This window comes from Athene noctua, chromosome Z (assembly GCF_965140245.1).
Source record: "Athene noctua chromosome Z, bAthNoc1.hap1.1, whole genome shotgun sequence".
NCBI classification, from domain to species: domain Eukaryota; kingdom Metazoa; phylum Chordata; class Aves; order Strigiformes; family Strigidae; genus Athene; species Athene noctua.
Genome location: NC_134077.1, coordinates 30,807,962 through 30,833,821, shown reverse-complemented (window position 1 = coordinate 30,833,821; position 25,860 = coordinate 30,807,962). Strand labels below are relative to the sequence as shown.

At 39.5% G+C, this 25,860-nt stretch overlaps 2 protein-coding genes across 6 annotated transcripts in view; one reads left to right on the top strand and one right to left on the bottom strand.

Moving 5' to 3' along the window:
• Window positions 1-1,587: 1,587 nt before the first annotated feature.
• Window positions 1,588-14,682, top strand: LOX (lysyl oxidase). 4 transcript variants are annotated; one of them, XM_074932622.1, is made up of 7 exons: window positions 1,588-2,372; window positions 2,877-2,985; window positions 4,298-4,435; window positions 6,697-6,853; window positions 8,987-9,082; window positions 9,216-9,331; window positions 10,857-14,682. In XM_074932622.1, the coding sequence occupies exons 1-7, from the start codon at window positions 1,640-1,642 to the stop codon at window positions 10,861-10,863; spliced, it is 1,356 nt and encodes a 451-aa protein (XP_074788723.1). In that variant the 5' UTR covers window positions 1,588-1,639; the 3' UTR covers window positions 10,864-14,682. The 4 variants fall into 4 exon arrangements, with proteins under 4 accessions (XP_074788723.1, XP_074788726.1, XP_074788725.1 ...); XM_074932625.1 differs by lacking the exon at window positions 10,857-14,682 and having other exon boundaries at window positions 1,588-2,064; window positions 2,176-2,372; window positions 9,216-9,335; XM_074932624.1 differs by lacking the exon at window positions 10,857-14,682 and having other exon boundaries at window positions 1,588-2,064; window positions 2,128-2,372; window positions 9,216-9,335.
• A 2,331-nt stretch (window positions 14,683-17,013) lies between these two features.
• The window catches only part of SRFBP1 (serum response factor binding protein 1), an 87,086-nt gene continuing 78,239 nt past the window's right edge, over window positions 17,014-25,860 (bottom strand). For both annotated transcript variants that reach the window (XM_074932851.1, XM_074932852.1), the window contains exons 5-8: window positions 22,343-22,424; window positions 20,671-21,415; window positions 20,229-20,266; window positions 17,014-19,517 (exon numbers count right to left, since the gene is read on the bottom strand). In XM_074932851.1, the coding sequence (XP_074788952.1) occupies window positions 19,330-19,517; window positions 20,229-20,266; window positions 20,671-21,415; window positions 22,343-22,424 (1,053 nt within the window). In that variant the 3' untranslated portion in view covers window positions 17,014-19,329. The remainder of the gene's footprint in view (window positions 19,518-20,228; window positions 20,267-20,670; window positions 21,416-22,342; window positions 22,425-25,860) is intronic.

Sequence of the window (25,860 nt, the reverse complement as noted above, 5' to 3'; positions counted from 1 at the left end):
AATTGCAATAGAAAAAAAAATAATAAAAAGACAGGATAACTGTATCAAGAACATCAAAATGCAGTGGCCACATCTGCCCAGACAGTAGCATGTAGACTGTTAACCCAACCTGGGGAAGACAGCAGCAGTGGGAAGGTGCTTTGCACGTGACTCAGTAGGGTAAAAACTTTCAGCCTGGGCTGGTCATCTTTGATGGGAATAATTTAAGAAATATCCTCACCACCAAACTATTGGTGAAGAAGAACTTTTGTGTATTCTCCTCCATTCCTTTGCAAGGATTCATAAGCAAACAGCTTGGAAAAATACACCCAAAAGGACTTTTGGCTGAAATCCACGGACCTTCATTCGTTTGCCTCGCTGAGTGATTGGACACAGCGTTGATGAACTCTTGCAAAAGCAGGAAGGGAGGGAGAGGCTTTCGGGCATCAGCCTGCTCCTCTTCTCCAGCACGGTTTTGGGGAGATGCTGGCTGAGCCAGACTTGTTCTGGTGACGGGGCTAAGCCTCTCCCATGTGAAATTTCACTTTTCAATGAAAACTTACTCCGGGAGGAGCACTGCCAGTATATTTCTTGTGTGACTCATACGCAGAAAACGCAAAAGTCAATAGTCAAGAGTTTATTTGATGGAGGTTTTCTCCTAATTAAGATGTCATTAAGGGGATCCGACTGTTACTCAGAGCTGAGACGAAGGTCCCCAGCAGCTGCTCCAGCCCGGGAGATGTGCCGGCCAGCACATTTTCCAGAACCATGTTTCCTCTCTCGCTAGCGGCCCCTTCCCCCTCTCCGCCACCCCGTTTCTAGTCTCTCCAGCGCTGATGAGCTAATAGCATTTTTCCTTTGCATACTTTGGCGCTGCCCCACGGCATTCTCTGGCAGTCTACGTGTGTCTGAGCGCGCCCGCCCGCCGCAGGCTCGGCTCGGCGCGGCTGCGGGTCGCGGGGGGAGGCAGGCAGGCCGGCCGGGGGAAGGCAGGCCGAGCGGGAGAGAGGGAGGGTGGGAGGATGGGGAGCCCCCGCCGCCGCGCCGGCCCTCGCCGCCCCGTTCCCCCCTCGGCCGCCCCTGCGCGGGGCGGGCGGCGGCGGCGGCGGGCGGGGGGCGGCCGTGGGGGAACTGTCAGGGCCGCACGTTTCCAGCCGCATTACGTGAACAAATGGCGGGGGCGCAGCCAGCCCAGCCAACGGGGCTTGTGTAACTTTGCGAGCGTGCCAGCAAGTTTAAAGTCCCTGCTTTCTCCTCCTCCTCCTCCTCCTTCTCTCGCTCCAGACACCAGCGCGGGCCGGAGGACGATGAGAGGCTGATTGTTTGCTCCGGCTCCCATTCGCATCCCCTCGCCTATAAATACCGGGGAGAAGAAAAGGCGCTCCCGCCGCCTCTCTCGGGCCGGGTTTTCTTCACGACGGCCCGACCTGCCCGATGGCATCGCCCCGGTGCCGCTGCGCCTGAGACCCCGCTGCCCGGCTGACGCTTCCAGAGGCGCATCCCGCACCACCCGGCCCCCCCCCCCCCCCCCACCACACCAGGCGCCCCCCCTCCCGTTCCCCCCCGCCCCATCCCAGGCAGGAAGGCGCCCCTCGCTCTCCGCTCGCCCCCCGGTTTCGTCCGTTTCTCTCCCCCGCCGGCACCCAGGGAAAAGGAGAAGATGCATTTCGCGCCGCCGGGGCTCCTGCTCGCCCAGCTCCACGCGTGCATCTACTGGAGCTGCCTGTGGCCCGCTGGCTGCCAGCAGCCGCCGCTGCGCCGAGACCCCCCGCCGCCCCCCGCCGCCTGGAGACAGCGGATCCAGTGGGAGAACAACGGGCAGGTGTACAGCCTGCTCAGCCTCGGCTCCCAGTACCAGCCCCCCCGGCGCAGGCAGGCGGCGGAGGCGGCGGGCAGCCCCATCCTGCTGCTGCGGAACAACGGCACGCTGCCGCGGAGAGCCGCCACCCGAGCCGCCGCCACCGCCGCCGCGCAGCCCCAGCCCTCCGCCGGCAGTCGAGGGGGCTCCGGCGCACAGCACTGGTTCCAGGCCGGCTACCAGGCGCCCTCCGGGGGTCGTGCCGCCGCCGGGCAGCGGAGCCAGGGGTCCGCCAGCCCCGCGGCTGCGGGGGAGGCCAGGAGCGCCTCCGCGGGCGCGTCGCGACCCAGCGCCCCCACCAGCCCCGCCGGCGGCACCGGGACCGACGGCAACGGGAGCAGCACCGAGGCCGGCGGCTTGCCGCCCCTCAGCAGCTTCAGACCCGGGCGGGAAGATGTCATGGTGGGAGACGACCCCTACAACCCCTACAAGTACACGGACGATAATCCCTATTACAACTACTACGACACCTACGAGAGGCCTCGCCAGGGCAGCAGGTACAGACCCGGCTATGGCACCGGCTACTTCCAGTATGGTAAGAGCCCTCCTTTCCTAGTCTTGCCTTGCCTTTCCCGTCCCGTCCCGTCCCGTCCCGTCCCGTCCCTTCCCTCCCGCCGCGCCACCCCGCTTGCTCCCGCGCGCGCTAGTGCCAGCGCGGCGCGTCCCGGCGGGGTGCGGTGCGGGATCGGGGGCCCTGCCAGCACCTCACTTGGGTCGAAACCTGCCCGGACAGGCGTTTGCGCGGCTCCCGGCCCGCGGGAAGCCCGGTGGGCCGCAGCCCCCGCGGCTGGGCGGGCGGGGGGGAGGGCGAGCTGCGGGGGGCACTGCGGGAAACCCCCCGCGGGCTTCCGAGAGTCTTGCCTGCGATGCGGTCCTTGAGGGGAGCCGAAGGGCCTGAGCAAAAGGGAGAGCAAGCTTAATGGGGGACAGGGGTCCGTGGCAAAACGACGTCTCCTAACGACTGGGATGGAAGCCAAGTATTTGCAGACGTGTCCTGGGTTGATCTTGCTGTTAATGTGGTTGGTTTGATGAACTGCAGGTCTCCCTGACTTAGTCCCGGATCCCTATTACATCCAGGCGTCCACGTATGTCCAGAGGATGTCCATGTATAACTTGAGATGTGCTGCTGAGGAGAACTGCCTGGCAAGGTAGGCATCACCCCGGCTTTTGCCTGTTTGCTGTGTGTTCTTGTTTGTGCTCCTGCGCCCAGCACAGCATACCTGAGGACGCAGTGAAGAGCGGAGAAAAGTGAGGCTAGCCCTGTTTGTAACCTTCTAAGCCTGTGGTAGATGCTAGGGTGTGCACGTAAGAAAACAATACTGTCATATTAGAGAGAGGAACTACAGATGCTTTGAAGAACCTACGTTTTGTGAAAAGTTACATTGCACATTTCTATTATCAGGCTCATTTGAACATATCTTAATTTTGTAAAATGGAGGCACCTAAAAAACCCACTTGAATCTGGTGATTTTCATCTCCCTCTCTAATCCAACCAGATCTATGGCATTCTACTGTTAACAACCCCCCCAAACCCCCCAGCATTCTTAACCAGTGCAAGTTACTATTAAAATAATAACATGCTAATTGTTTCTGAACTATGCCTTGTGATGTCTCTTAAAACTAAAATCTCCCTGAAAAGTGTTTCAGGGTCTTCTAATGGGTTGAAATAACAGCTTTGCTATGAAGTTAGGTCCTGTGCAGTTGGCAAAGAGGGATTTTTCCTGTTTTGTTTGGAAAGAAATGAATATGGCTGTTTTTAACCAATTTAACTTGTTTGATATCTTATCATGCAAACCAGATTCATTTATTTACCAGCATCATTAATTGATGCCAGACCGTTTCCAGGGTCATGCTCTTTCTTCACGTACTGGTAAAAGAAAACATGGCATAAGAAAGAGTACCTTCTATGCTAATTTTATGGTGAAGACTAATTGAAATGTTCTTGCTGGCTATCAATTGATTAAAATACTCTCTAATACGTCTTAAATACGTCTATTTAAAAGACCATAGATAATAGCTTATGTGAAATAGGAAAATACAGCCTGAAGAATATATATATATATATATATATTTTTTTTTTTTTTTACAACAGAAACAGACATTTGTGTTGTGATCTTACATACACAGTGCGTTATTTTGGTTAACAGCAACAAATGAAATTGTATTTTTGGTACCAGAGGAATTTTACAGCTAAGCGGTGATCTGTTTCAGAGACAGGGGCAGAGAGTCAATGGTCAAACTCCTCCTTATATTATTAGAAGCAGATCTGAATCTTACCCAGGTCTTGGTCTGACCCCAGACACTTCTGAGCACACCATGTGGAATTCTTGTACATCTCCACTGCATGAGCTTTAATGGGGTTGAAAAGATCATTGCTATCAGTTACTTCTGAGACAGTATAAAGTGTTTTTTAAAGTGTTTCTTGCCTATAATGACAGCTCTTTTTTTGCATTATTACAGTTCAGCTTATCGAGCAGATGTTAGAGACTATGACAATCGAGTGCTCCTGAGATTCCCCCAAAGAGTGAAAAATCAAGGCACGTCAGATTTTCTGCCCAGCAGACCCCGTTATTCATGGGAGTGGCACAGCTGTCACCAGTGAGTGAAGTGCTCAGTATGGTACCTTCTAATTATCTTTTTTGCTAACAAATTGTCACTTATAAGGTGACATTTTCTAAAACTGCAATGGAATGAGGGGAAACCATGGGGAAACTTTAGCCTTTTACTGTCTGATTAATTTTAGGGTAGTGGTAATTTCCCTTCATACAGCCACATGAAACCAAACTGACTATGAAGCTTGTCTGTAAGTGTAATACTCTTACAAGTATAAATTCATTATAAATACAAGTATTAAATCAGTTCTGACAGTGGCAGCTTCTCCCTTTAATTATATTTTACATCAGTTATAGTCCAGTTATATTTAAGTTGAACCAGTTAATAGGAGTCCCAATCATGTTAAAATAAATGTGGAAATCCTAAATTGTACATTCACCAGAATGTTCCAAATAATACATCATTGTAAACACTTATCCATACTTCTTGACTTAAATTTTAAGGGTTAGTTCTTGACAAGAAATGGCCTCGTCAATATGGACAAGAGAAGATACTGAGTTGACTGATCTCAGTATCAATATCCTTATCACATCATACTTGCACATAGCAGTACTGCTCTAGAAATAGCAAAATTGCTGGAAACACAGCAAGGCAAATGTAGTAGAACATTTTCAACATTCTGGGAGCAGGTAACACTGCAAACTTTTCAGAAAATTCATATTCAACAGTTAGTTTGCAGGTTTGTTACAATTTCTGCTATTTCATAGTAGGACCAGTTATAAAATACTAGAAAACTTACCTTTTTTCTGCCTTACTTAAAATTCTGCTGTTAGGGGTACATATGTGATAACATAATACGATTCTATTAAAAAATAATATGTGATGTGGGCTTGATTTAAACACCTGTGGAGTCAGTGGAATATTTCTCCGTAGTTTCAGAGGCTTTACGGTTTGCATGAAAAATCAGTATCACTACGACTAATTTAAAAGAAGGACTGATATTACTAGTTTATAAATCTTGTAAGGATCAAAAATTTAAAACAAATGAAACCAAACAAAAAAACCCTCCATAAATGCTTTAGTTAGCCCCTAGCCCTGCAAAAAATACCACCACCAGAAAAAAGAACCCCAAACCCTGGTGGTTGCAAAGTTGACAGATGGATGAAATGGATGAGAGCAATTGAAATCTTCCATTTGTAGAACAGCAGTTTCTTACTCTGCCACAAGAGCAAAGCTATTGCTATCCAGATGCAAAGTGTCTCTGATGTTGATTCTGTTCTTGGACAGAGAAGACATTGTGTACAAAAAACCCCTGCATTTCTCGTGATCATTTCCATGACAATGGAACAAGCTCATTTGGAAATGAGCTATAACTGCCAATTAGTTTGGCTAGCCATCAGACTTCAGTGTTAGTCATCATCATCTGTGGACTGGTTTTACTGTTCTTGACATGCATGCTTGTGACATTTGTGTGCTCCTCTTTGTTTTAACAATACTTTTGAATTCTCTTTAATTACATCTTTTTCATATACCTCTTGAGCTGAACACATTCATAAATAATGGCAGCCAAATGCTGCACAAACTGCAGGTAGATAGCACCACTTTAGTTTTCCACGTGTCTGGAAAAAGTGAACTTACATGAATAGGCATTCAAGTCCACAGTAAGAGCTGGAACTCACTTTGTGTGAGAGCCAGAAAAATCCAAGACTATGCCCAGATGAAAAGCATTCACACTTTTGAAATAGAGACTGCATTAAGTATAGACCACAAAAATTGTTGACATCTGACAAGATCTGCATTGCCAGTACACAGAAGCTGATTTCTTTATGTGGGTTTTGATTTCACTAATGTTATGAATGTGTTATACTGATTGAGGGACATGGAAATGTGAAACTCAGTTGTTGGGGTTTTGCTAGCAAGTAGGAAACTTTCCTGGTATTCATAGTATGTAAGGTAAGCATTCCTAGCGAAACTCTAGCTAAAGGCAGTTATAAGATATACAATTGAAATATGAACTACCTAATATTTGCTATTGTTACTGCAAAAGAGCTGAAGCAGGAAATTTGGAAAAACAGTGTTGCTACGGAGTATTTCCCTTAACAAATGAAAATCTATTATTTATTTATAGAAGATGGCACTTTTATAGTCATTGAAAGAATAATGAAAATAAAACTTAATTGAATGGCCAGTAATAGGAGAGTATACTAACACACAGGTTCCATGCAATAAATAAAATTTGGCCAGATCTAACAAAAGATAGATGAAAAAGGAATATGCTAAAATGTTACTGACATATGGTTTAACAGACATTATCACAGCATGGATGAATTCAGCCATTATGATTTGTTGGATGCAAGCTCACACAGAAAAGTTGCTGAAGGACACAAAGCAAGTTTCTGCCTTGAAGATACCTCCTGTGATTATGGATATTACAGACGATACGCATGTACTGCACATACTCAGGTAACAGTTGGTTCAGAGACAACCAAGTTTCTTCTGCCCCTCTAATGTATCTTTGGATATTTTTTCTACTCATCATCTGATTCCCTAAATTATCTGATGCCCTAACTAGCTCTGAAATTCTTCATCATAGATGCCAGGATAGCAACTTGGAGACTTACAATTTGCCCAGGTACTGCTAAATGGGAGTGTCTCAACACTCCAAGGGACACTCATTAGCCTAGCATCCCTGGTAAATGAACTGTATTAAAATGCCAGACAAGTTCTTGTGGTTGTAAGACTGGTCAAGTGAGCTAAAGAGAACACAAGGTGGAGTCAGTAAAGAAGTAGTCTACAGTGTTCATCCCCCAGAAACTGCTCAATGATGTCCTTGGCTGGTTTCAGAGTTCATAGCTAGTATTTTCTCCCTTATAGGGCATGAGGCTGCAAGGTGCTGGATTTTCTTAATACCTATAGCTACTGGCTGGCAGTTCAACACAGAAAACTTAAACCATAGTTTTATGCATGTATAGAAGGCTGTGAACATAATGATGGGTCATATACAACTGTAAAGCAAGGTGTGAGGACTTACTAAGGGAAGAGGTAAAAAATGGAATGTACCATTATGATAGACAACCCCAGGAGAACGAGGATGATCAGCAGTGTAGTATGGCTACCACTCTAAGAGATTTCATAGACTATTCCATTTGGAAAACCAGAAATACCAAATCTTGAGTCGTCTTGGATGGAAAGAGGAAATTGTTGATATTTGCTGTTTCTCACAGTATAAGAATTCAAGGATATCCAAAAGAACTGTCTGACAACAGCTTTAAAACAGATGGGAATGGTCTTTTGACACATGAATAAAGTATTCAATTCCTTGCCATAGGATGTTGCAGAGATCAAAAATATCTACATGGGTTCAAAAAAAAGTAATACAGGCTATTAAACACAAAAATCTGATTGTACCCCACATCTTAAATACAGTTAAATGCCTGGTGGAAGGAATTTGACTGCGTAAAGGACATTAAACATCCCATTTCTTATATTCTTTTCTCCTCAAGCATCTGCTGCTGACACTGTCAGAGACATGACACTCAACTTGATGGATCTGTGGTCTAACTCAGTGTGGCCATACTTAACACATAAACTTGTATCCCTTATTCTGCAGTTTTTAATCTAGGACATAGTTAATTTATCACAGAGAAATGACAGCTATGTTTCACTGGCTGACGTGTCCCCATTTAAAATATAATTAATGATCTGCAATACATAAAGGCTTTGAAGAGGCTTTATAAATATCTTTTCTCCTGTAGACTATGACATCTAACTAAGCAACAAACATATTTTACAGCTGGATTATTTGTGTCACTAGAATCATGGCTGTGTCAGTATTTCCACTGGAAGCCCATATTTCAGGGGTTTGTATTGGACTGTAAAACTTTCCTCTGACTTGGCCTCAGATGCTTGTGTCACTATTTGCCTGAAGAGACACCATTTCTGTGCAAAAACTTAATGTGAAAATGGGCCTAGAATGTTCAGAGGTGGCACTTTGGCGGAGTACATCTACTGGAGATTTTTAAGATTCAGTTGGACAGGATGCTGGGCTATCTTGTCTAGACCATGCTTTTGCCGGAATGATCCTTGAGATCCTTTCCATCCTGGTTTCTATGATTCTGTGATCTACAGCAAAAAATAGCATCATTCCTAAAGGTAGAGACAGGTTCCAACATGGTGATCAAGTTTGTACTCAGGGACCTCAGAAGCTATTCACTTGAGATTTACAGATATTTAGGTCCAGTCTTCAGTCAGTTTTGATTTTATGCTCACCTTTTGTAAAGAACAGTGAGTAATAGCATCAACAATACTTACATAAAAGGAGTACTATAGTAAGTGATAATAAAATACAGATATCTTACAGATGAACAACTGTCAATAGTAGTAATACAGTGCTGTCTATAATAGTGATGTGTTAGACTTAAGCATTTTAGTTCAGATATTCAAATAAAATGTCTAGAAAAAATAAGCTTCATTTCCTGAGCTAATTTTCTTAGTGAAATGTGATGGTTAAGTGAACTTCAGTCTGAGTGTCTCTAATGTCTAGAATGTTACTATTCCTAATGATTTTTTGGCATCCATCTTGACTTCATTTTTAAGGGACTGAGCCCTGGCTGTTACGACACTTACAATGCTGATATAGATTGCCAGTGGATTGATATTACAGATGTAAAACCTGGAAATTACATTCTGAAGGTAAGGGTATTGGGAGTGGGGAGGTTTGGGTTTTCTTTTTTTTTTTTTTAAAAAAGAGCAAATTATGTTCTTTTGAATATAAGTTATCAACTCAAACCTGGAAGTAGACAACACTGTGCTTTTTCCCCTTAAGGTGAGTGTAAACCCCAGCTATTTGGTGCCTGAATCCGATTACTCCAACAATATAGTACGCTGTGATATACGCTATACAGGCCACCATGCATATGCCTCTGGCTGTACAATTTCACCGTAAGTACATCCCTTTGTCTTTGCAACTGTTTTATATTCATAGTACTAAAGTTGACAAACAGATTTATAAAAAGTAACTACCACCATTAATTCTAGTGATACCCATTTCTTCAGTATGTTGTTTCTTGTGTTTCATGATGTAGTTCGTTCAAAATTCAGATGGTACTTCTCAAAAGTCTTTTTTGGCAGGTATGGTGGGAAAAGTTGCTTCGCTGTTGATAACTGCATAGCTTTCAAATATTGACCTCTGGTAATTAAACTGTTAGGCTAGCAGTGATTTTTACAAATCACTTAGCCTTGAAAAACAATCATAAAAGAATTTTGCTCTTGCAGTCATGCCATCAGAATATATAGCACTTTCAAAATTGCTGCTACTGTCTGGGCTGCTAGATAACTACTTCTGGCTCACGCCTTTGTATTTGCATTGAAACCTTTCTGTGCTCATTCAATACCCATTTATAGCATCCACACAGAACTGCTGAGCAGTTACAGAGCTCTTAAGACATTCTGCAAAGTCCCACACATGTACGTTTGTTACTTTGCTACTGCCGAGCAGCCATCCTCCCTGAAACAGTTTTTCCAGACATACTCCATTTACAGTTAATTTCTTTAAAAGTGTAAACAATGCCGTAATTATGCTTTTTCTCCTCCAAAAAGACAAATTGATTTAATGAATATTCTCACTATAGATCTGCTGTAGCTTAGTATCTGTGAAACACACACACAAAAAGCAATCAGTCTTCTGTAACACAGAGGTAAGTGGTTCTCAGGATAATATGCAAGTCGCTCATACAAGGTATTTATCATGTGGTTTCATTTGGACTGTACAAGGAGTGAGTATTAACATTGTATAGAGGTTCATGTGAGATAAATGCCACAGCAGTAAATGAAAAGTAAAACAAATGACCAGCATAGTCTGCTATAACAGCATCAATGAAACAAACATACTGATTAATGTGATTATTGCTTAATTATCCTCTAAAATACTAATTCTTTACTTTGTATTAGGAAACCAGTAGTTAATGAGACTAAAATGAGAAACATTTTTTCCTGCCAGTGAAGATCTGTATTTATAATCGCACTTTGGTCATAAAAGTGACATGTTAAATGGCTTCAGCAAAATTGTCCATTTGTTCTTGCTGTGTGGTGGTAAGACTTGCAGGAAACGGAGGGAGAGAACAAAAGCCATCCTGCAGGTGACAAGTGATTATTTTTGGTGGATCTGTGGCAGGAGCTTTTAAAGCATTTCTCTGTAACATGACTTACTAATTGGTACTTCTAGGAACACTGTCTCTGCTCACATTTACGTGGAAGGGAAATCTATGCTTCATGCCGTTAACTTTTAGTCTCACTATCCTACCTCTGTAAATGTTATTACATAAATATATTCATACAGGGTGAGGAAATAAAATTTGTGCTATTCTTTGTTGACCTGGGCTTTCAAGCTGATAAATGGGTATTAAGCAGATACTCTTTTTGTATCTGCTTGGTCATCTGCTTAACATTGTTTCTTTTCTTTTGACAGATACTGAGAAAAATGCAAGAAAATGGATGAGATGGTGCCAAATGTTTTGAACTGAAGTATCATTATATAAACTTCAATAGGATGTAAACACTATAGAAACAAAACTACAGAACATACACACATACACCCACACACCTTATGTGATTTTGAAGCACTTCAGCTGCTTCTCAAACAAATCTGTAACTGGATTTTAAGCATTTAAATTGGCATTACTTTTTTTTTTTTTTTTTTTAAACTAATGAAATGTGTGGAACTGGTGATTCATGCACAGATATTTAAAATTTGAAAATCTAACTAATTCATAAAAACAGGAGCATTTCTTAACTCCTGAAAATTTGGAGTCTAGGAAATAATAGACTTCAGATGGAATATTACTGGTGAATGAGTTGAACATATTCTAAAACTTAGCAAAAATTTATGTAAAATGAATTAAATAAAATGCAATAGAAAGTACTAATGTCAACTATCTCAGAAAATACCAGAATTAAAAACAGCTTAAAGTACCATTAAAATAAAACTTGCTAGACATGATATGAATGAGAAAAGTATGTTCAGTTTTCAAGGAATATTAACATATAGCAGAGAAATAGATATATATATATATATATCAATTATACCCCTGCAAGAAAAGTTACATTTTTAATACATTAGAAGTTTCTTCATTTTCGTAAGTAAATAAACAGATGGAGTTTTGAAAGAAACCTTTCATCTGTGGAAATGAATTGAAGACCTTATCCACCTTTCTATGTTCAAGAGATTTTTCAAGGTGGGGCTTTTAAAAGACTCCTGCAAACTTAATGTGGATGAAAAGAAATACCTGTCAAGAAGAGGGCTCTTGGAGATGATGAAGAGTCCCTGATGTAGTCACCTTTGAAAAACATCCAACTTGAACAGGTTAACCATTAAAATAATATAGGCAATTAACTCAGGTGGCACCACAAACAGAAGTAGGTCAGAATCTCTAACAAAGTATTTTTATTGTGAAAAAGCCTACTACTTTCTTCCCCCTTAAGTACTGTATTTGACTTTTAAAATGTGTATCTCAGTATTCAAACAATGAATTTGAAAATATACTATATAAAGAGGGAGAACAAAAGTCAATGTATTTAACATCATACTTCAGGCTGTTCAGGAACCAAACACAACATTGTTAAGGGGAAGAACTTCCAGCCCAAATTAAAGTTTTTGCTGAACTGCTTAACTGGTGCTGGGTACACCACTCCTCCTCCTATCCCCAAATTATTTTGCTTTTGCAGTGCACCCTGCTGTAAGTTACAGTAGCTGTGATTTTGTTTTTAAACTGTGAAATAACATATCACAAGGGGATCTGGCGTTTTTTTTTCAGAAGATTTCTGATCATGTAAAATGAAGGATCTACTTTTGAAACAAAGGGACTTAGAAATATTGATTGGTATTGGTTAAGTTTAATTAGCAGTTCAAAACACCTAATGAAACATGGAAAGCTCAACAGCTTTTTAAAAAATGAAAAATACATGTGCTATTTGGTATAGTTAAAAAAAGAAAAATCTGAGGAGTGTGGAGAGGTTTTATTACCACTTGAGAATACTTCAAGGCAGTATTTGGAAGTATTTTATGCAATAGAACCCTATAGATTTAATTTGGAAGTTTCATGAATTATTGTAATATCCTTTAAGGATCAACTTGTTCTTTACTACATATATTTAAGCTTATTTCATGATTATAAAGTATTTCCTTTCACCTTAATCATAACTTAGTTACAAATTTGCACAACTAGTAAGTATACATAAAAAGAATCTTAAGAACCACCAACCCAGTGATCACTACTCAACATTGGGAGTGGGTGCAGAATGAATACCATTTATACCTGCAGGTCCTTTTTTGTTTGCTGAGAGATCCCTTTTAGCAATCAGTCACCAGTATGGGCAATGAACAGAAGCAAAATTGGGAAACTAGATGTACTAGAAAGCCATTTATTACATGTGTCTACAAAAAAGAGGGTCTGTTTAAAGTCTAGGCTTCTGAAATCTCGGCCCAAAGAGTTTTTACGATTAAGAGGTGTTAAGGGATGCAAGTGCATTCACCTTTCTGTAGACATAGGTCAAAATTAGGGTGAAAGTCCTGACAGCAGCTTGGACAGTGGACACAAAAGCTACTGTAATGGAAGCTAGGCTGTGGGCACAGGCTGCTTCCTGGTAAGAGGTTGTGTGCTCGTACCTCATTGTGCCTGATGCTGAATGTGGGATCAGAGAGCACTAACTGGACATAGAGCAGCCACAGAAATTGAGTTTATCCCTCGGTTTATGAGGCAGTAACCTGCTCACATGTCTATACCCACAATACTTGCAGAACTCCACTGAAGTCAGCAAGGCGACACGAGGACCTTGAGCATCTGTGTAGGTGGAGCAAGTTGTAATACTGGACTTAGTCCTTTCAGTGGGAATGGCCTGGTTTGGAAAGGTGTTGAACGCCACAACTTTGAATATTGGGGATATTGTAGCTACAAAAATGTAGCTTTTTTTTTCCGTAGCAAAATATTGTATTTGTTTTGAAATGTGTGTAAGCAACATGACAGTGATGTACAATAGCACAAAAATTGCCTAAGATAATATGAACAGTCTATATAAAAAACCAAGGGATTTTAGGATTAAAAAAAATGAGGGAATGTGACTTTAACTTCCCCTGTTTAACTATAGTAAATCACAACACAGTAGAAGAGTTTATTATAGCATGTGTAGAAGTAGTTCTAAATAGGGAAGTGCCAACCAGTATTTTCAGTATCTTGGCTCTGCAGTTTTGACCCAGACACCTTAACTTACTTTTTTCATACTGGAATATAGTTATGGGATTACATGCATTTCTGTTGAAAAATGTTTATAAAAAGTATTTTGATAAAAGTTTATTTTATACAGCAAATTATATTTTGGAATTCTTTTTACCAGACACTGGGCTTATTCCCATCATCTTTGAAAGGCATCTTGCCATTGGTCTCAGTGGGAGCAAAATCAGATCTAAATTTTGTGAGAATTCTAGTATCAATTTGCTGTCTTGCAGTCTCAAATTGACTTTGAAAAGCTAAATAGTAAAAATGTGTGTGAAACAATTACCTCCCACATTTCAGATCTTTAGATAAAAATTGCACATAAGGAACATATTATGTCAGGCTCATTACAGGAGGGGTTTGTTATATATTTTTTTTAATCCTGAAATACATTTGATATTTGCATATTTCTAGACAAAAGTGTAACAAAAATGACAGATTGGTCACCAATGGAACCAACATATCGTGTAGATGATGTTTTTGTGTTAGTAAAAGTCTACTCATTTTCTCTTTGCTCCAAAGTTTACTATGCAGTGTCGAATGAGTACAAACACGAAATGTACCTTTCTATAGTCATTCATGCAGTTTGCAGTGTACTCATTCAAAACCAGCAGGGTGAATTTCATAAACGAGACACTGAAAGGTGGTTTATCCTGTGTCTCACATTTATGCTGATACGGCATTTGAGTTTTCTCCAAATCCTAAAAGGTGCTGAAAGATTTTAACTTGAATTAAAACCAAAGAGTATGTTATCGGGAAGTTTTTATTATGCAACTAAAGGCTACAGATACATTGAAATGCCACTTGGTTTTGCAACTTTTTGGAAGGTTTTTCATTACTTCCTTCACTTCTCTTCCAAGAGTCTTAATTTCAGTAACTTTGCATCTTTATCTGAAGAGCTCTAATTTATAATATTCAGGCACTAGCTTTGTATTCTTCATTGCACTTTCATATTCTTGTGTTACATGCCCGTATTATGGTTGCAAGTTTATGTGAAAATGACTTGAATAAAATGTTTCAAGCGTTCTACTTGTTGAAGTATTATACTTACTAAATGCAGAGGCCAGATCCATCTCAATGAGAAAGCTTCAATTGAAGTTGTCATCGATGTGAAAATGAGGAAGATTCTGTCATGCTGACATGGTCTCAAAAAAATGTCTCAAGTTAGAAAACGAGAAAGAAGAAATTGCAAGGCATGATAAATTACCTCTTGCCCTACACAAAGGTTTAACACATGAAGGCATAACAGGATGAGGTATGGTTCATCTGGATATAAGTTTTACTTACTATATTGGCTGTCTCTGTAGGAACAGGAACGTAGAAACCACTTTCAGAATTTCTGCTCCAACACCTTTACTTTAATGGAAGAACATGTGAGCAGTCCACGTTAGAAAGTCTATGTACTCTAGAAAATTGACTAGCACATTTAACAGTTACTCCAAAAACATTTTATCCTTTGTTATTTACATTCTCTGAGTACAAACCAACATCCTGCTGCCTCTTCAATCTGCACAATAAACTGATGAAATAGGCTGAATTGTGAAGCCTCTCTTGCCCCTTTACTGAGGATTAACACAGAAGAGCACGGTTAAAAACTTTGGAATGTTCACTCTAGTAAGCAGTTGTCAAACACTTAAATACCAACTAATGGTACCCCTGGCTTTGAGTAAATGGAGACAATAATGTAGCATCTTTTAAAATTCATAAAATAAATGTAGAATTATTTCAGATATAAACAATGCTGTGATGCTTTTTCTATAATTTAACAAAATGATACCTGTACTGCCACATATTAGAGCTAAGAGGTTCAAACAGAATTCCTGCAAGTCCTATCCTTAGAGCACAGAACGTGGTGTGGATCACACTCCATGCAAACACAAAAATGCAGCCAAAAATGCATAATTATTGCAGAAAATATATTGAAATTTATTGAAAATAAAGCATCTCCTTTTTTCCAAGTATCTTCTATCGGCAACTCTCATTTTCACAGTAGGTAACCTGCCTAGTATTGCAAGTATCTGTCACCAGTTTGGAAAGCAGCCCAACACTTTTGGCTAAGAAACTTGCTGGAAGTATATTTTCATTCAGCCTCTATTTCTCCTAATCTAATCAGTCCATAAAAACTGATGCAATATTTATACCTGTTCATAAGTCTTCAAACTTGTGCTATCAATACTACACCTGTCTTTTTTTAAAAAAAAAAACAACCCAGATTTAAACTACTACTGTCTTTAATACTGAAAAATCTGAGATTGTTTCGTAAATCTGAAGTGAAAAAATTGTGTATCTGAAGCAGTCTAGTAGTATCTTGACAGTATGTACCCTGACTGAGAACATTTCTTCTATGGTATGGCACTGAATTGGAAAGCACGGTTCTCAAGGTTTTTTAAATCTAATAATCACAGAATGAAATAACTTCCTATATCACTACAAAAATAAATTGGTACTACTTTGTGAGAGGTCTCTGTCTAAACAGTGTTACAGATATGTTATGTTAAAATCATGTATATACTGAAAATGTTATCTTGTTACGAGAAAATGTTCTGAACTTTATCAACCTCCAGGCAAGTTTACTGGGTTTATCAAGCCACAAAAAAATTGCCCAGTTGCACATAAAAAGTACTGTGAAGTCTCAACCATCATTACTTGTTTGTATAGTGCATTAAGGCTGTGATCCGGGTGAGTCACTAAGCACCAGCTCAAGTTGTAACCCATTAAAATATGAAGTAATGCCAGTAAACTAATTTTTCTTCTCTCATCTTTTTTCTTTTCTTTAAAGTTAAGACCTCAGAAATTATTTTGAAGATGAAAAAAAGAGATGTTTTGATAAGTCAGGCTTCCTTCAGGAAGAATTCTATGGCCACAAATTACAGCTGTAAGAATGGAGTAAGAAACTTGCTCAAATGCCAAGACAAACCAATGCTCCTAGACCTCTAAGCACAAGCAAAAACTACTTTAGAACATAAGCTCCTTAAAGTCTTTTGTTCCCCCTTCCTCCCCCCCCCCCCCCCCCAATTATTTGCATTATTTACAATCTTTAACTTTTTGGTCTTTAATGTGAATCCACTCTTAAAAGAGGGTGCTCATCTGCTAAAAGAAAGATAAGCTGTCCATGAAGAACTGGATTATAGCTGATAACATCTACCAAATGAAATTTTTCTTGCCTTTTACTGGAACCAGAGAAGTCACATACCAAACATTTGTTTGGCATAGCATTCAGCTAGGATTTATTTACTTACTTAGTTAAAGCATTAAGGATTAGCAGTGGCACCTGGAAAACTTCCAAGTTTGTATATAGCAGGTAAACGCATGGCATTTTCTACAAAATATGATCCTTCCCTACAAAACCACAATAAACATGTTTTCATGTTTTATTTTGATGCTTCTGGCGTTAAATGTTATTCCATATGGTACAGTGAGAATAACACAAAAAACACTGGGAAATGGAAAGTTATTTGAATTTCTAATTTCTCTGAGTGGCAATGGCATTCAGGAAATTGCTACATAAACTGACATTTGTTTAGGATGCAGAAAAGAAAGCCTGAGTGGGACAAAGACATGCCTAGATAATAAAACAAAATGGACCAACTTGAATCTTTAGTCTTCAAGAACTTAACATAGGGTGGGAGAATGGGCAGAAAGTGCTGGGCTATAAATACTAAGATACAAAGTCTGCAGGGGGGACAGAGAGGGAGAGAGAGAGAATTGACCTTATCAGCAACAGAGTAAAACTCTATTAAAAAAGTAAACTTGTTCCTGCACTTTGCCTTTAATGTCATTCCAAGTGGAATACACTGAAGTATTACACAGCAACTACATGTTTTAACTACATCCAATAATCCCCCTGTGGAGCTGCTGATGGTTAGGGAGGCATTGCTTAAGTTAGTCCTAAATACACATAATCACAAGGAACAGATGATGTAGGAAGAGACTTCTGGATATCATTTAGTTCAAACCCACTGTCCAAGCGGGGTCATCTCGAGATGGTTACCCAGGACTCTGTGCCAAGTCAGGTTCCGAGTATCTCCAAGGATGGAGACTCCACAATCCTCTGGGCACTTGTGCCAGTGTTCCGTCACCCTCACAGTCAAAAGGTTTTTCTTGTTTAAGTAGAATTTCTTGCATTCCAGTTGTGCCCACTGCTTCTTGTCCTTAGCATCCTGGTCAACCTTTGCTGGACTTAACTCGTCTGTCCTTGTCTCTTGTGTACTGGGGAGCCCAGATCTGGACCCAGCGCTTCAGATTTGACCTCACCAGTGCTGAGCATGGGCAAGGACCACCACCTCCCTCATCCTGCTGGCAACACTCTAATGCAGCCCAGGAGGCTGCTGGCCTTCTTTGCCAAGACATAGAAAAAGACTGGTTTTCGTAAGAATGTAATATATAGGAAGAACTTCTACACTTTAAGGTCTTACAGATTTTACAAGCTTACATGGATTTAAGAACAGACAAATCTGCAGAAAAGAAATCCGTTGAGTATTACTGAGCACAGTAAGCTGCAATATCACAAGGTGTCCCTGAGCTATAAAACTGGAAGCTCAGCAAGCTGGAAGTTGGATGATGTATCACTGTGTGCTTCCTCCATCCCTGTGCTTAAAGTATCCCTTTTCGACCACCATTGAAGCTATTAGATTAGATGGACATTTGGTCTTAGGCATTACAAAAGGCTATATGAATTGTACAGTGTATTATCTTAACACCCACTGCAGTCATTTACTAAGTTTCTGAATTAATTTAATGATGACAGATACAAGATTAGGAAAGATAACCGTATTTAAATAAACAAGACAAAGATTAATTACAAGTACAGAACTTGTTTCAATTAAACAGTAGGAAAAGTCCATAAAGAAAAACACAATAAAACTTCTACTTCGTATCCCAATCAAATGAACTCCCAAACTTGGAATGGCACTTAAATGTTTCTTAGTGCACAAAGACCTTACAGTTTTTCAGCATTCTTTCAGAAAGTCCAAGTCAGACATGCTGGAGCACCCAGATATATCCTCCAGGACAACAGTATTAAAGACACTTTTTCAGTTCTTCAAATCTGCAGTATAATCAAAAGACAGAGATCACAATTTAACAGGTCAGTATTTTATTGCTCTCCAGAAATTTTCTTATCATGCATAATACTGATTGGCTTTTCCAGCTACCTGATACATTCATATATTTGTGAAGCCTCTTCAAGTTTAAGAATCTCTTAGTTTTTCTCAGTTGAGATGTGTTTGATACTATAGTCCTAGGATTATCACCTCAATACTTTGTATTTTCCCCTCTCTTTTGACATCCAAGTGTTCATACAGTTTAAAGTACACTTTTACATAAAACCCAAAAACTCCAAAGATTCTGTACTATTTCTACGTGTCACAAAGTGTGTTCCAACAAACCATTCATTCACACTGGCGTCTATTTCATAAACGGTGGCACTACATAAGGGGACTTACGAACCGACACTGTATGATCTTCACATTAATCAACAGACAGCACATTGAATAAATGAAGCAATCTTTGTTATTAACAGATGGTAAGTTCTAGCAGTTGCTATTTTATACATTGCAAAGGATCAGGACAGCATCACAAAAATGTTCAAACAGCAGTTGGAACTTTGTAAGAAAATACCATGGGATGCAAATCTGCAAGAACAATTTTCTAAAATCTCAGTTTACAAATAGTCTAGTCATCAAATTTAATCTTTCTCCCTTGGAATGCTGTAATTTGAGAAATTTGTTCCCGGCGTCTCTTGCTTGCTTCCCATGATGGATGAAGAGGTTGCTCCAAACATGCTCTCTTATTGTCGCACTTAGCACCTGCAGCTTTTGCAAATGGTTGCTTCTTGAGCTCTGGTTCCTTTTTAAGAAGAGCTGTGCAAGGAGTAGAAAATAAAATATTAACTACATCATGAACCTTCATAAAAATATGCTAAAACTACTTTGGGCTTTCAGATATTTTCAAGAATCTCTTAATGAGCCATGGCAAACAGGTTAATCTGACTGTTCACAGCAAGATTTCCTCATCTTGCAACTCAGAAAATACTCACTTGTAGAATGCAGGTAGTTAAGATTTATTATTACTGACCACATTCAACATTTGTATAAACAAATAGCACAATCTCAACTTTTTTCTTCACAATAAACCATGAGATATTACACAATATCACTCAATATAACTGAAATAATATCCTTGATGCAATGAATTCCAAAATGGAACCATATACTGTAAATGGAATAAAATATTGAAGGAATTACAAGATAAACTACTTGTTAAATATAATCTCACATCTTCCCCTGTGCACAGGTAACAGTAACTGCTCAACATGAAAACTAACAGGAAATCACTTAGTTGTGTAAACCCTACTTTAAGTATTTCTAGTAGTAAAAAATAGGAAATAGCAAACAATATCCACAGATTAGAATAAAAGGTCAACATTTTTAGCATTTTAACAACAAATGTTAAAATGTGTGCCACAAAATCAAAATGAAAGAAAAAACAGTCTATCATGACTAGACTGCAGATGCAACAAAATCTCAAGATGTTTTTAATCTTATAACTGTACCAGGTTAAGTAATACATACCTGTTCCTCCATTTTTGAGATGTTGGTCTTTAGTATTTCTAAAAATAAAAAGAGAATGTAGGATTTTTCAAGATATGACAAACACCCGTGAATAAAGAAACATCATCATCAAAACACTCATGCAACAACTTTACAAGCACAATGTGCAAAACTCTTCCCTCTTCGTTAATAAAGAAGTGAAATAAGAAGTGTTCAATAGTGATTTAATTTGGATGCAGGTCTAATTAGGAATCCCATGTACATGTCAGTGCTAATGTGAATATGAAAAATATGTAAGGGTCAAGAAAGCACAAGACAACTGCAGAACAGTTTATGTGAAAATGTTCTAAGCTGTAATTAGATGAAGTTCTCCTTGATCAATAAGGGCTACTAAAAATCACAACAATTTCTGTTACAAGAAGGAGGAAGGGAATGGAGAACACAACAGGGGGAAAAGGTTTACCTTTTTCTGTTTTGAGATTTCTGATTAGAGGTAGACAAAGAACTGCAGAACATTGATTCTAGCTTGCTTGCTTTTGCACGTGGCTTGCTTTCTTCCATGATCAAATCTTGCGCTGTCCCAAGCACTGTGTTCTTTTCTTTCTTCACTATGTTTTTCTGTAGTCTATCTTTTACTTTTGCTGAAGAAAGATCAGTAACTGCTGCTATTTTTTTCTTTCTTTTTACTTTGCCAATGAAGAAATCATCACTGCTGTCACTGTCAGAATCTGATGACTGGTTATAAAACCTCTCTTCAGTACTATCATCAAAGTACTCCTCTTCATTAGGATGTTCCTGATCACTATCATCATTAATTATTTCTTTTATTGTATTTAATTTGTTCATGCTCATATTTTCTTTCAATTTTTGATAGCCAAGTTTCCTTACTGTTTTATTCTGAGTGACTGCTTGCATTTCTACTGCCTGAAATGAAGATTCTTCTGGAGGGTATATTCTGTCCATTTCCACAATTTTATGCTCAGATTCCCTCTCATAAACTTCTTCAGCCACCCTATCAGTTTCTATTTTCATACTCATTTTTGATTTGTGTTCACATCCTTGCTGTTTTTGTGCTAGTTTAACAGCTTGATTATCAAAATTGCTATTGAAATGTTGTGCTGATTTAGGTTGTTCTTCTGACTTAGCCTTTTTTGAAGGAGTGGCTTTGGTGAGGTTCTTTCTTGCGTCCTTAAAAGCTTTTACAGCAGCTATACAAGAGGCAGAATAAAAAGGTTTTGTTGCAGCTACATGTGAGTTTACTTTTTTTTTTTTTTAAATAAAATAAAACAATTTTGCAAGTTTAATATGTTATATTGAGTAAGCATATTTTGAATGTCCTTATTAAATCACCTACTGAACACATGGGGCAAGAAATACCTTAGAATACAGCATCAACAAAAGTGAGGAAAATAACTTGAAATTATTACCAACTGAACTGGGTTTAACTGCAAACTTCTCTTTCAGTAAAATAATTTGCAGCTGATAATCATGTTCATTTAGGGCATTACTTTGTGTGTAAAAATTGCAAACAAATAGTAAAGTGCTCAGATATAATTAAATGAGTATTTGGCATGCTCTGTTATTAACAAGATGACTTAGTGACATTATCACTAGGACCTGACCCTTTTTAATATAATTTTTAGTTGGAAAATTTGAGTTTAAAGACAACAGGAGATAACCTAAAGAACCAGGAAAGATTCCCTAAGGATTCTGGGAATGGTTTCCAGGGAAGTTTAAGGGAGTAATTTGCAAAACCTTTTAGTTGGCTTTGGAAACCCAGTTGTAATGCTCCTATCCTTGTATCTGCATGGTATTGTGCTCATTGACAGTTAAGTCCAATTTAATTTAGTGATACTCCATTATATCAATTTGATTTTCAGAGTTCCCATTACAAGCCCTGTTTGTCCTACACCCTTTATTTTAAACGTCATATAGCACACTGTCACGTATAAGTCCATTTCAACTACAGAAATGCCTACAAGCTTGTGACACTTGGTTCTCTGCAGCCAGTTAAGGTAATTACAGGAGCTTCTTGGTTTTTTAGTTTTCTTTTTATACTGGTTGCTCATGTCAGGTATACACAGGAAAAGTATCACACGTAAGCTACTGAAGTCAAACAGTATAATATTTCATACCTTTAAGTTCAGCAAATCTGGGTTTCAAGATGGGGTGTGTTGCAAGTCTTGCAATGGCTCGCTCAGTTGCAGTACAATTTGGCTATACAAAATAAATTCAAAGGCATGAAGTCAACAGAACAGTGAATATTTACAGAGGTCTGTATCAGTTATGCTACCATGCATACTAATGTGATTCTGGACTATTAACTGAACAAGATGAAAAGCTTATGACACTGTGGTATTTGAATATTTATTATTTTTCATGTATTACTGTCATTCTAAATGAGGAAAATCTGACTGCCCATCCTTGATAAAAATGTAAGAGACATATACATCTGCTACTTCTCAGGTACAGAAGAGGGATAACGTGATCTTTATTTTAAAAGCATACCAGACACATCTTTCAGAGCTAACACACTGATTTTACATTCACTATTTCTAACACACTGTCACTAACAAGAAACTGTTTGTAAAGAGGATGTAGACAACTTGAGTGGGACGCCCTGTGGGGGAGAAGCACGGTGGGCTGTTTCTTTCCCGCTCCCTCCTGTTGTTGCCCAGAGACAGAATTTAGGCCTAACTGCACATGTACAATCCAGAGAAACTGTGAGCTTTCTGGAACAACCTATAGTGCATGCGTATGAAAGACTACATAAAGGCAACACTCCACGTGTGTCTTTGTCGACCCATCACCTATGGACCAAGCTGCTACTCCGTGACAATGCAGGATCCAAGGGTGGTGATTTCCCCTTTTCCTATCCGCTCCCCTTCTCTTTTCTCTTTCTGTATTGTAGGAAAGTTTTGTAGGATTTGAATTGCAAACAGTCCATGCCGAAGTGCCATTATTCATTCTCCTTATAGTTATCAGTTGATTGTTGCCAAATTGTCTCCATTTATTCACTAAAGTGATCAGTCAATACAGTCAGCAGCACAATTGTTCCTCTGAATCATTGTGGTGACTCGGCCTGCCCTTCCACTCTGCCGAGCAGAGCCTGGCTCTTCCACCCGCACACAACCTCTTGGGCAATTCAAAAGATTCACCCCCTCGTAACCCACTGCGTGGGACGAGACACACATGCAAAGCAAATTCATGAACAGGGCGTGTCTAACATCTGCTCATGGATGGGAAGTAGCAAATAAATCCTTACTCTCCTTTTCATGTACACACAGCTTTGCTTCTCTTATTGAACTGTCTTTATCTTAAGCCACTAGTTTTCCCCACTTTGGCTCTTCTGATGCTATCCTCATCTTGCAGGATGTGAGCAGCTGCTGAGCGCTTAGTTGCTGGCTGGGGTCAAACCATGACACAAACACTACCTAACACATCAGCAATGCATGTTTAAAGTATCTGCTTTGCTTGACATAAGAGGACTCAGTGGGAAAGCATGTTTTTATGTACATTTTCTTCCAGCAGAATTATGCCACTTAAACAGTTATGTATTCATCGCATAAAGACAGACAGATACTTCATGCCAACTACTAGTGCAGAAGAGTCACTTTCAGTGCTTTCTTCTAAAGGAAACGGAGCAGAAGACAAGACTACAGCTACAGCAGAGCCAGTACTTCTAAATGTAGAAACATTTAATTGGTTTGCAAAATGTACATCTTGTTCCTCAACCAATGTAAAGCAAATTCCATTTGTATTTCTTTTGCCATAGTTCTAGAGTTTATAAAATACACTCTGGGTATGTCCGGTCATATTTTATGTTTGAAGTGTGCATCTGGGAATTCTAGTACTTTCCTTTCTCCTCAAGTCTCTGCTATTACAATGTTATTTCTTCAGGTCAAAAAAAAAGGAAAAATATTTTCTCTGTAGACTGTCTACAGAACTATGAACACTGGCCAGAGGAGACGGGTCAAAAGACGGGTCCATTTCCAAGGGCCACAGACTGGCTTACTTTCAGTCTAGCCTAGCTCTGAGAACTTGAAATCTGAATTTTGATCCCCATGTGACAGTGCTGCATGCTGCCACCAGATTCCTGGGAGAGCAAGCTCACATTTCTGAAGATCAAACACTATTTTCTTTGGAGATTTTTCTATAGCTGGAAAATCTATTTCTGAACTTAATTAATACACTTTCTCCCTCAGTTACTTCCTGTGGGTTTTGAAAGAATATACCATGAAGTTCAGAAAGCAGCAGCAGCTTCTGTGCAACATCTGGTGTCCTTTAATTCAAATATTTATAGAAAGGGTGTACATGCCAATCCATATGGAATAACCATATTTTTTCCTTATAGCAAAATACTTCACAAACACTACTCACACTGATAGACAGTAGCCAACAAACATACACTATGACATTCACATTCTTTAAAATTTCCCATTTTTCTGTTTTTTTGGCACATTCAATGCTCAATTTATTTTTCCTTAAGTATTTTCCAGTACATAAAACCTTGGCAGAAAATAAAACTTAACAGAAAAACATCAACTATATTTACAGCAAGAACACCCCTTCCACTTCCTTGGCCCTCCAGTATGTTTAATTATGCAGATACTAGAATTGTACACATATATTCTCACGTTCCTGCTACTTCTTATATTATTTCACACTGCAGTTCCACACATTTCTTCATGCAAGAATGTCCTAGTAATTTCCATAGGAACACTATTCCTTCAGCGTGCAACTGAAGCACTGCAAAGTGAAGAAGACAACTGAGCAGTGTGTAATCACACTTTTCAGTGAGAAGCTGGTAAGCTACCTGAAAGTCAAGATACTGTCTCCTCAAACTTTTTTATACTGGTAAGTGATGCACTGCTTCTGTATATAGTATTAAAGATGTCTATCTATCCGCATTGATATATTTCATTAAAATTCATGTGGACATTTAACTGAATTAACTGCACTGATCTCTGTATTTTCAAATATCTTAAAATTAAAAGAAATCCAAACCGCATAAACAAGCATTCTTCATCCTGAATAGTAGATGTGCACACAGGTGCATAAACCTCAAAACCATAACTTACCAGTTACAGCAGAATAGAGCAGCAGTTGTGTATGTGTAACTTATACATGCGCAAACACACATGCATGCCCCACATAAGAGACACAAACTTTGTACAATGTGGCAATGATTGGGAAGAGAATGGACATTACAAGATTGGTAAGATACAAACAGATTCACAATGAATTTTTGAGATGTGCTGGAATAGGGGTCAGAAGAAGTACGGAATGGCTCTAGGAGCTGGAAGAACTGGGTAAAAAAAAAAAAAAAGTCAGAAGTTGTGTGGGTAGTACCTGCTTCATACAATACAGGTGATAAAGTGAGAATGAGAAAATGAGTGTCTCACGGCCTTGGGGCAGATGAGATTGCAGGAGATAGAAGGGATACCTTGTCAACATGCTTGAGACAGTAGAGCTTCAGGAAGAATTAATTAGATGGCAGAAGCCTGGGATTAATTTGGGAACATGAAATGGAGACTTTGGACCATCACTTCATTCCTGTTCACATCTACTTTTGTTCATAACCTCTCTGCTATAATCATGATCAATAATAGGAAAAAAAGAGGTCATATTCTATTCTTCCATTTGCTTTTGT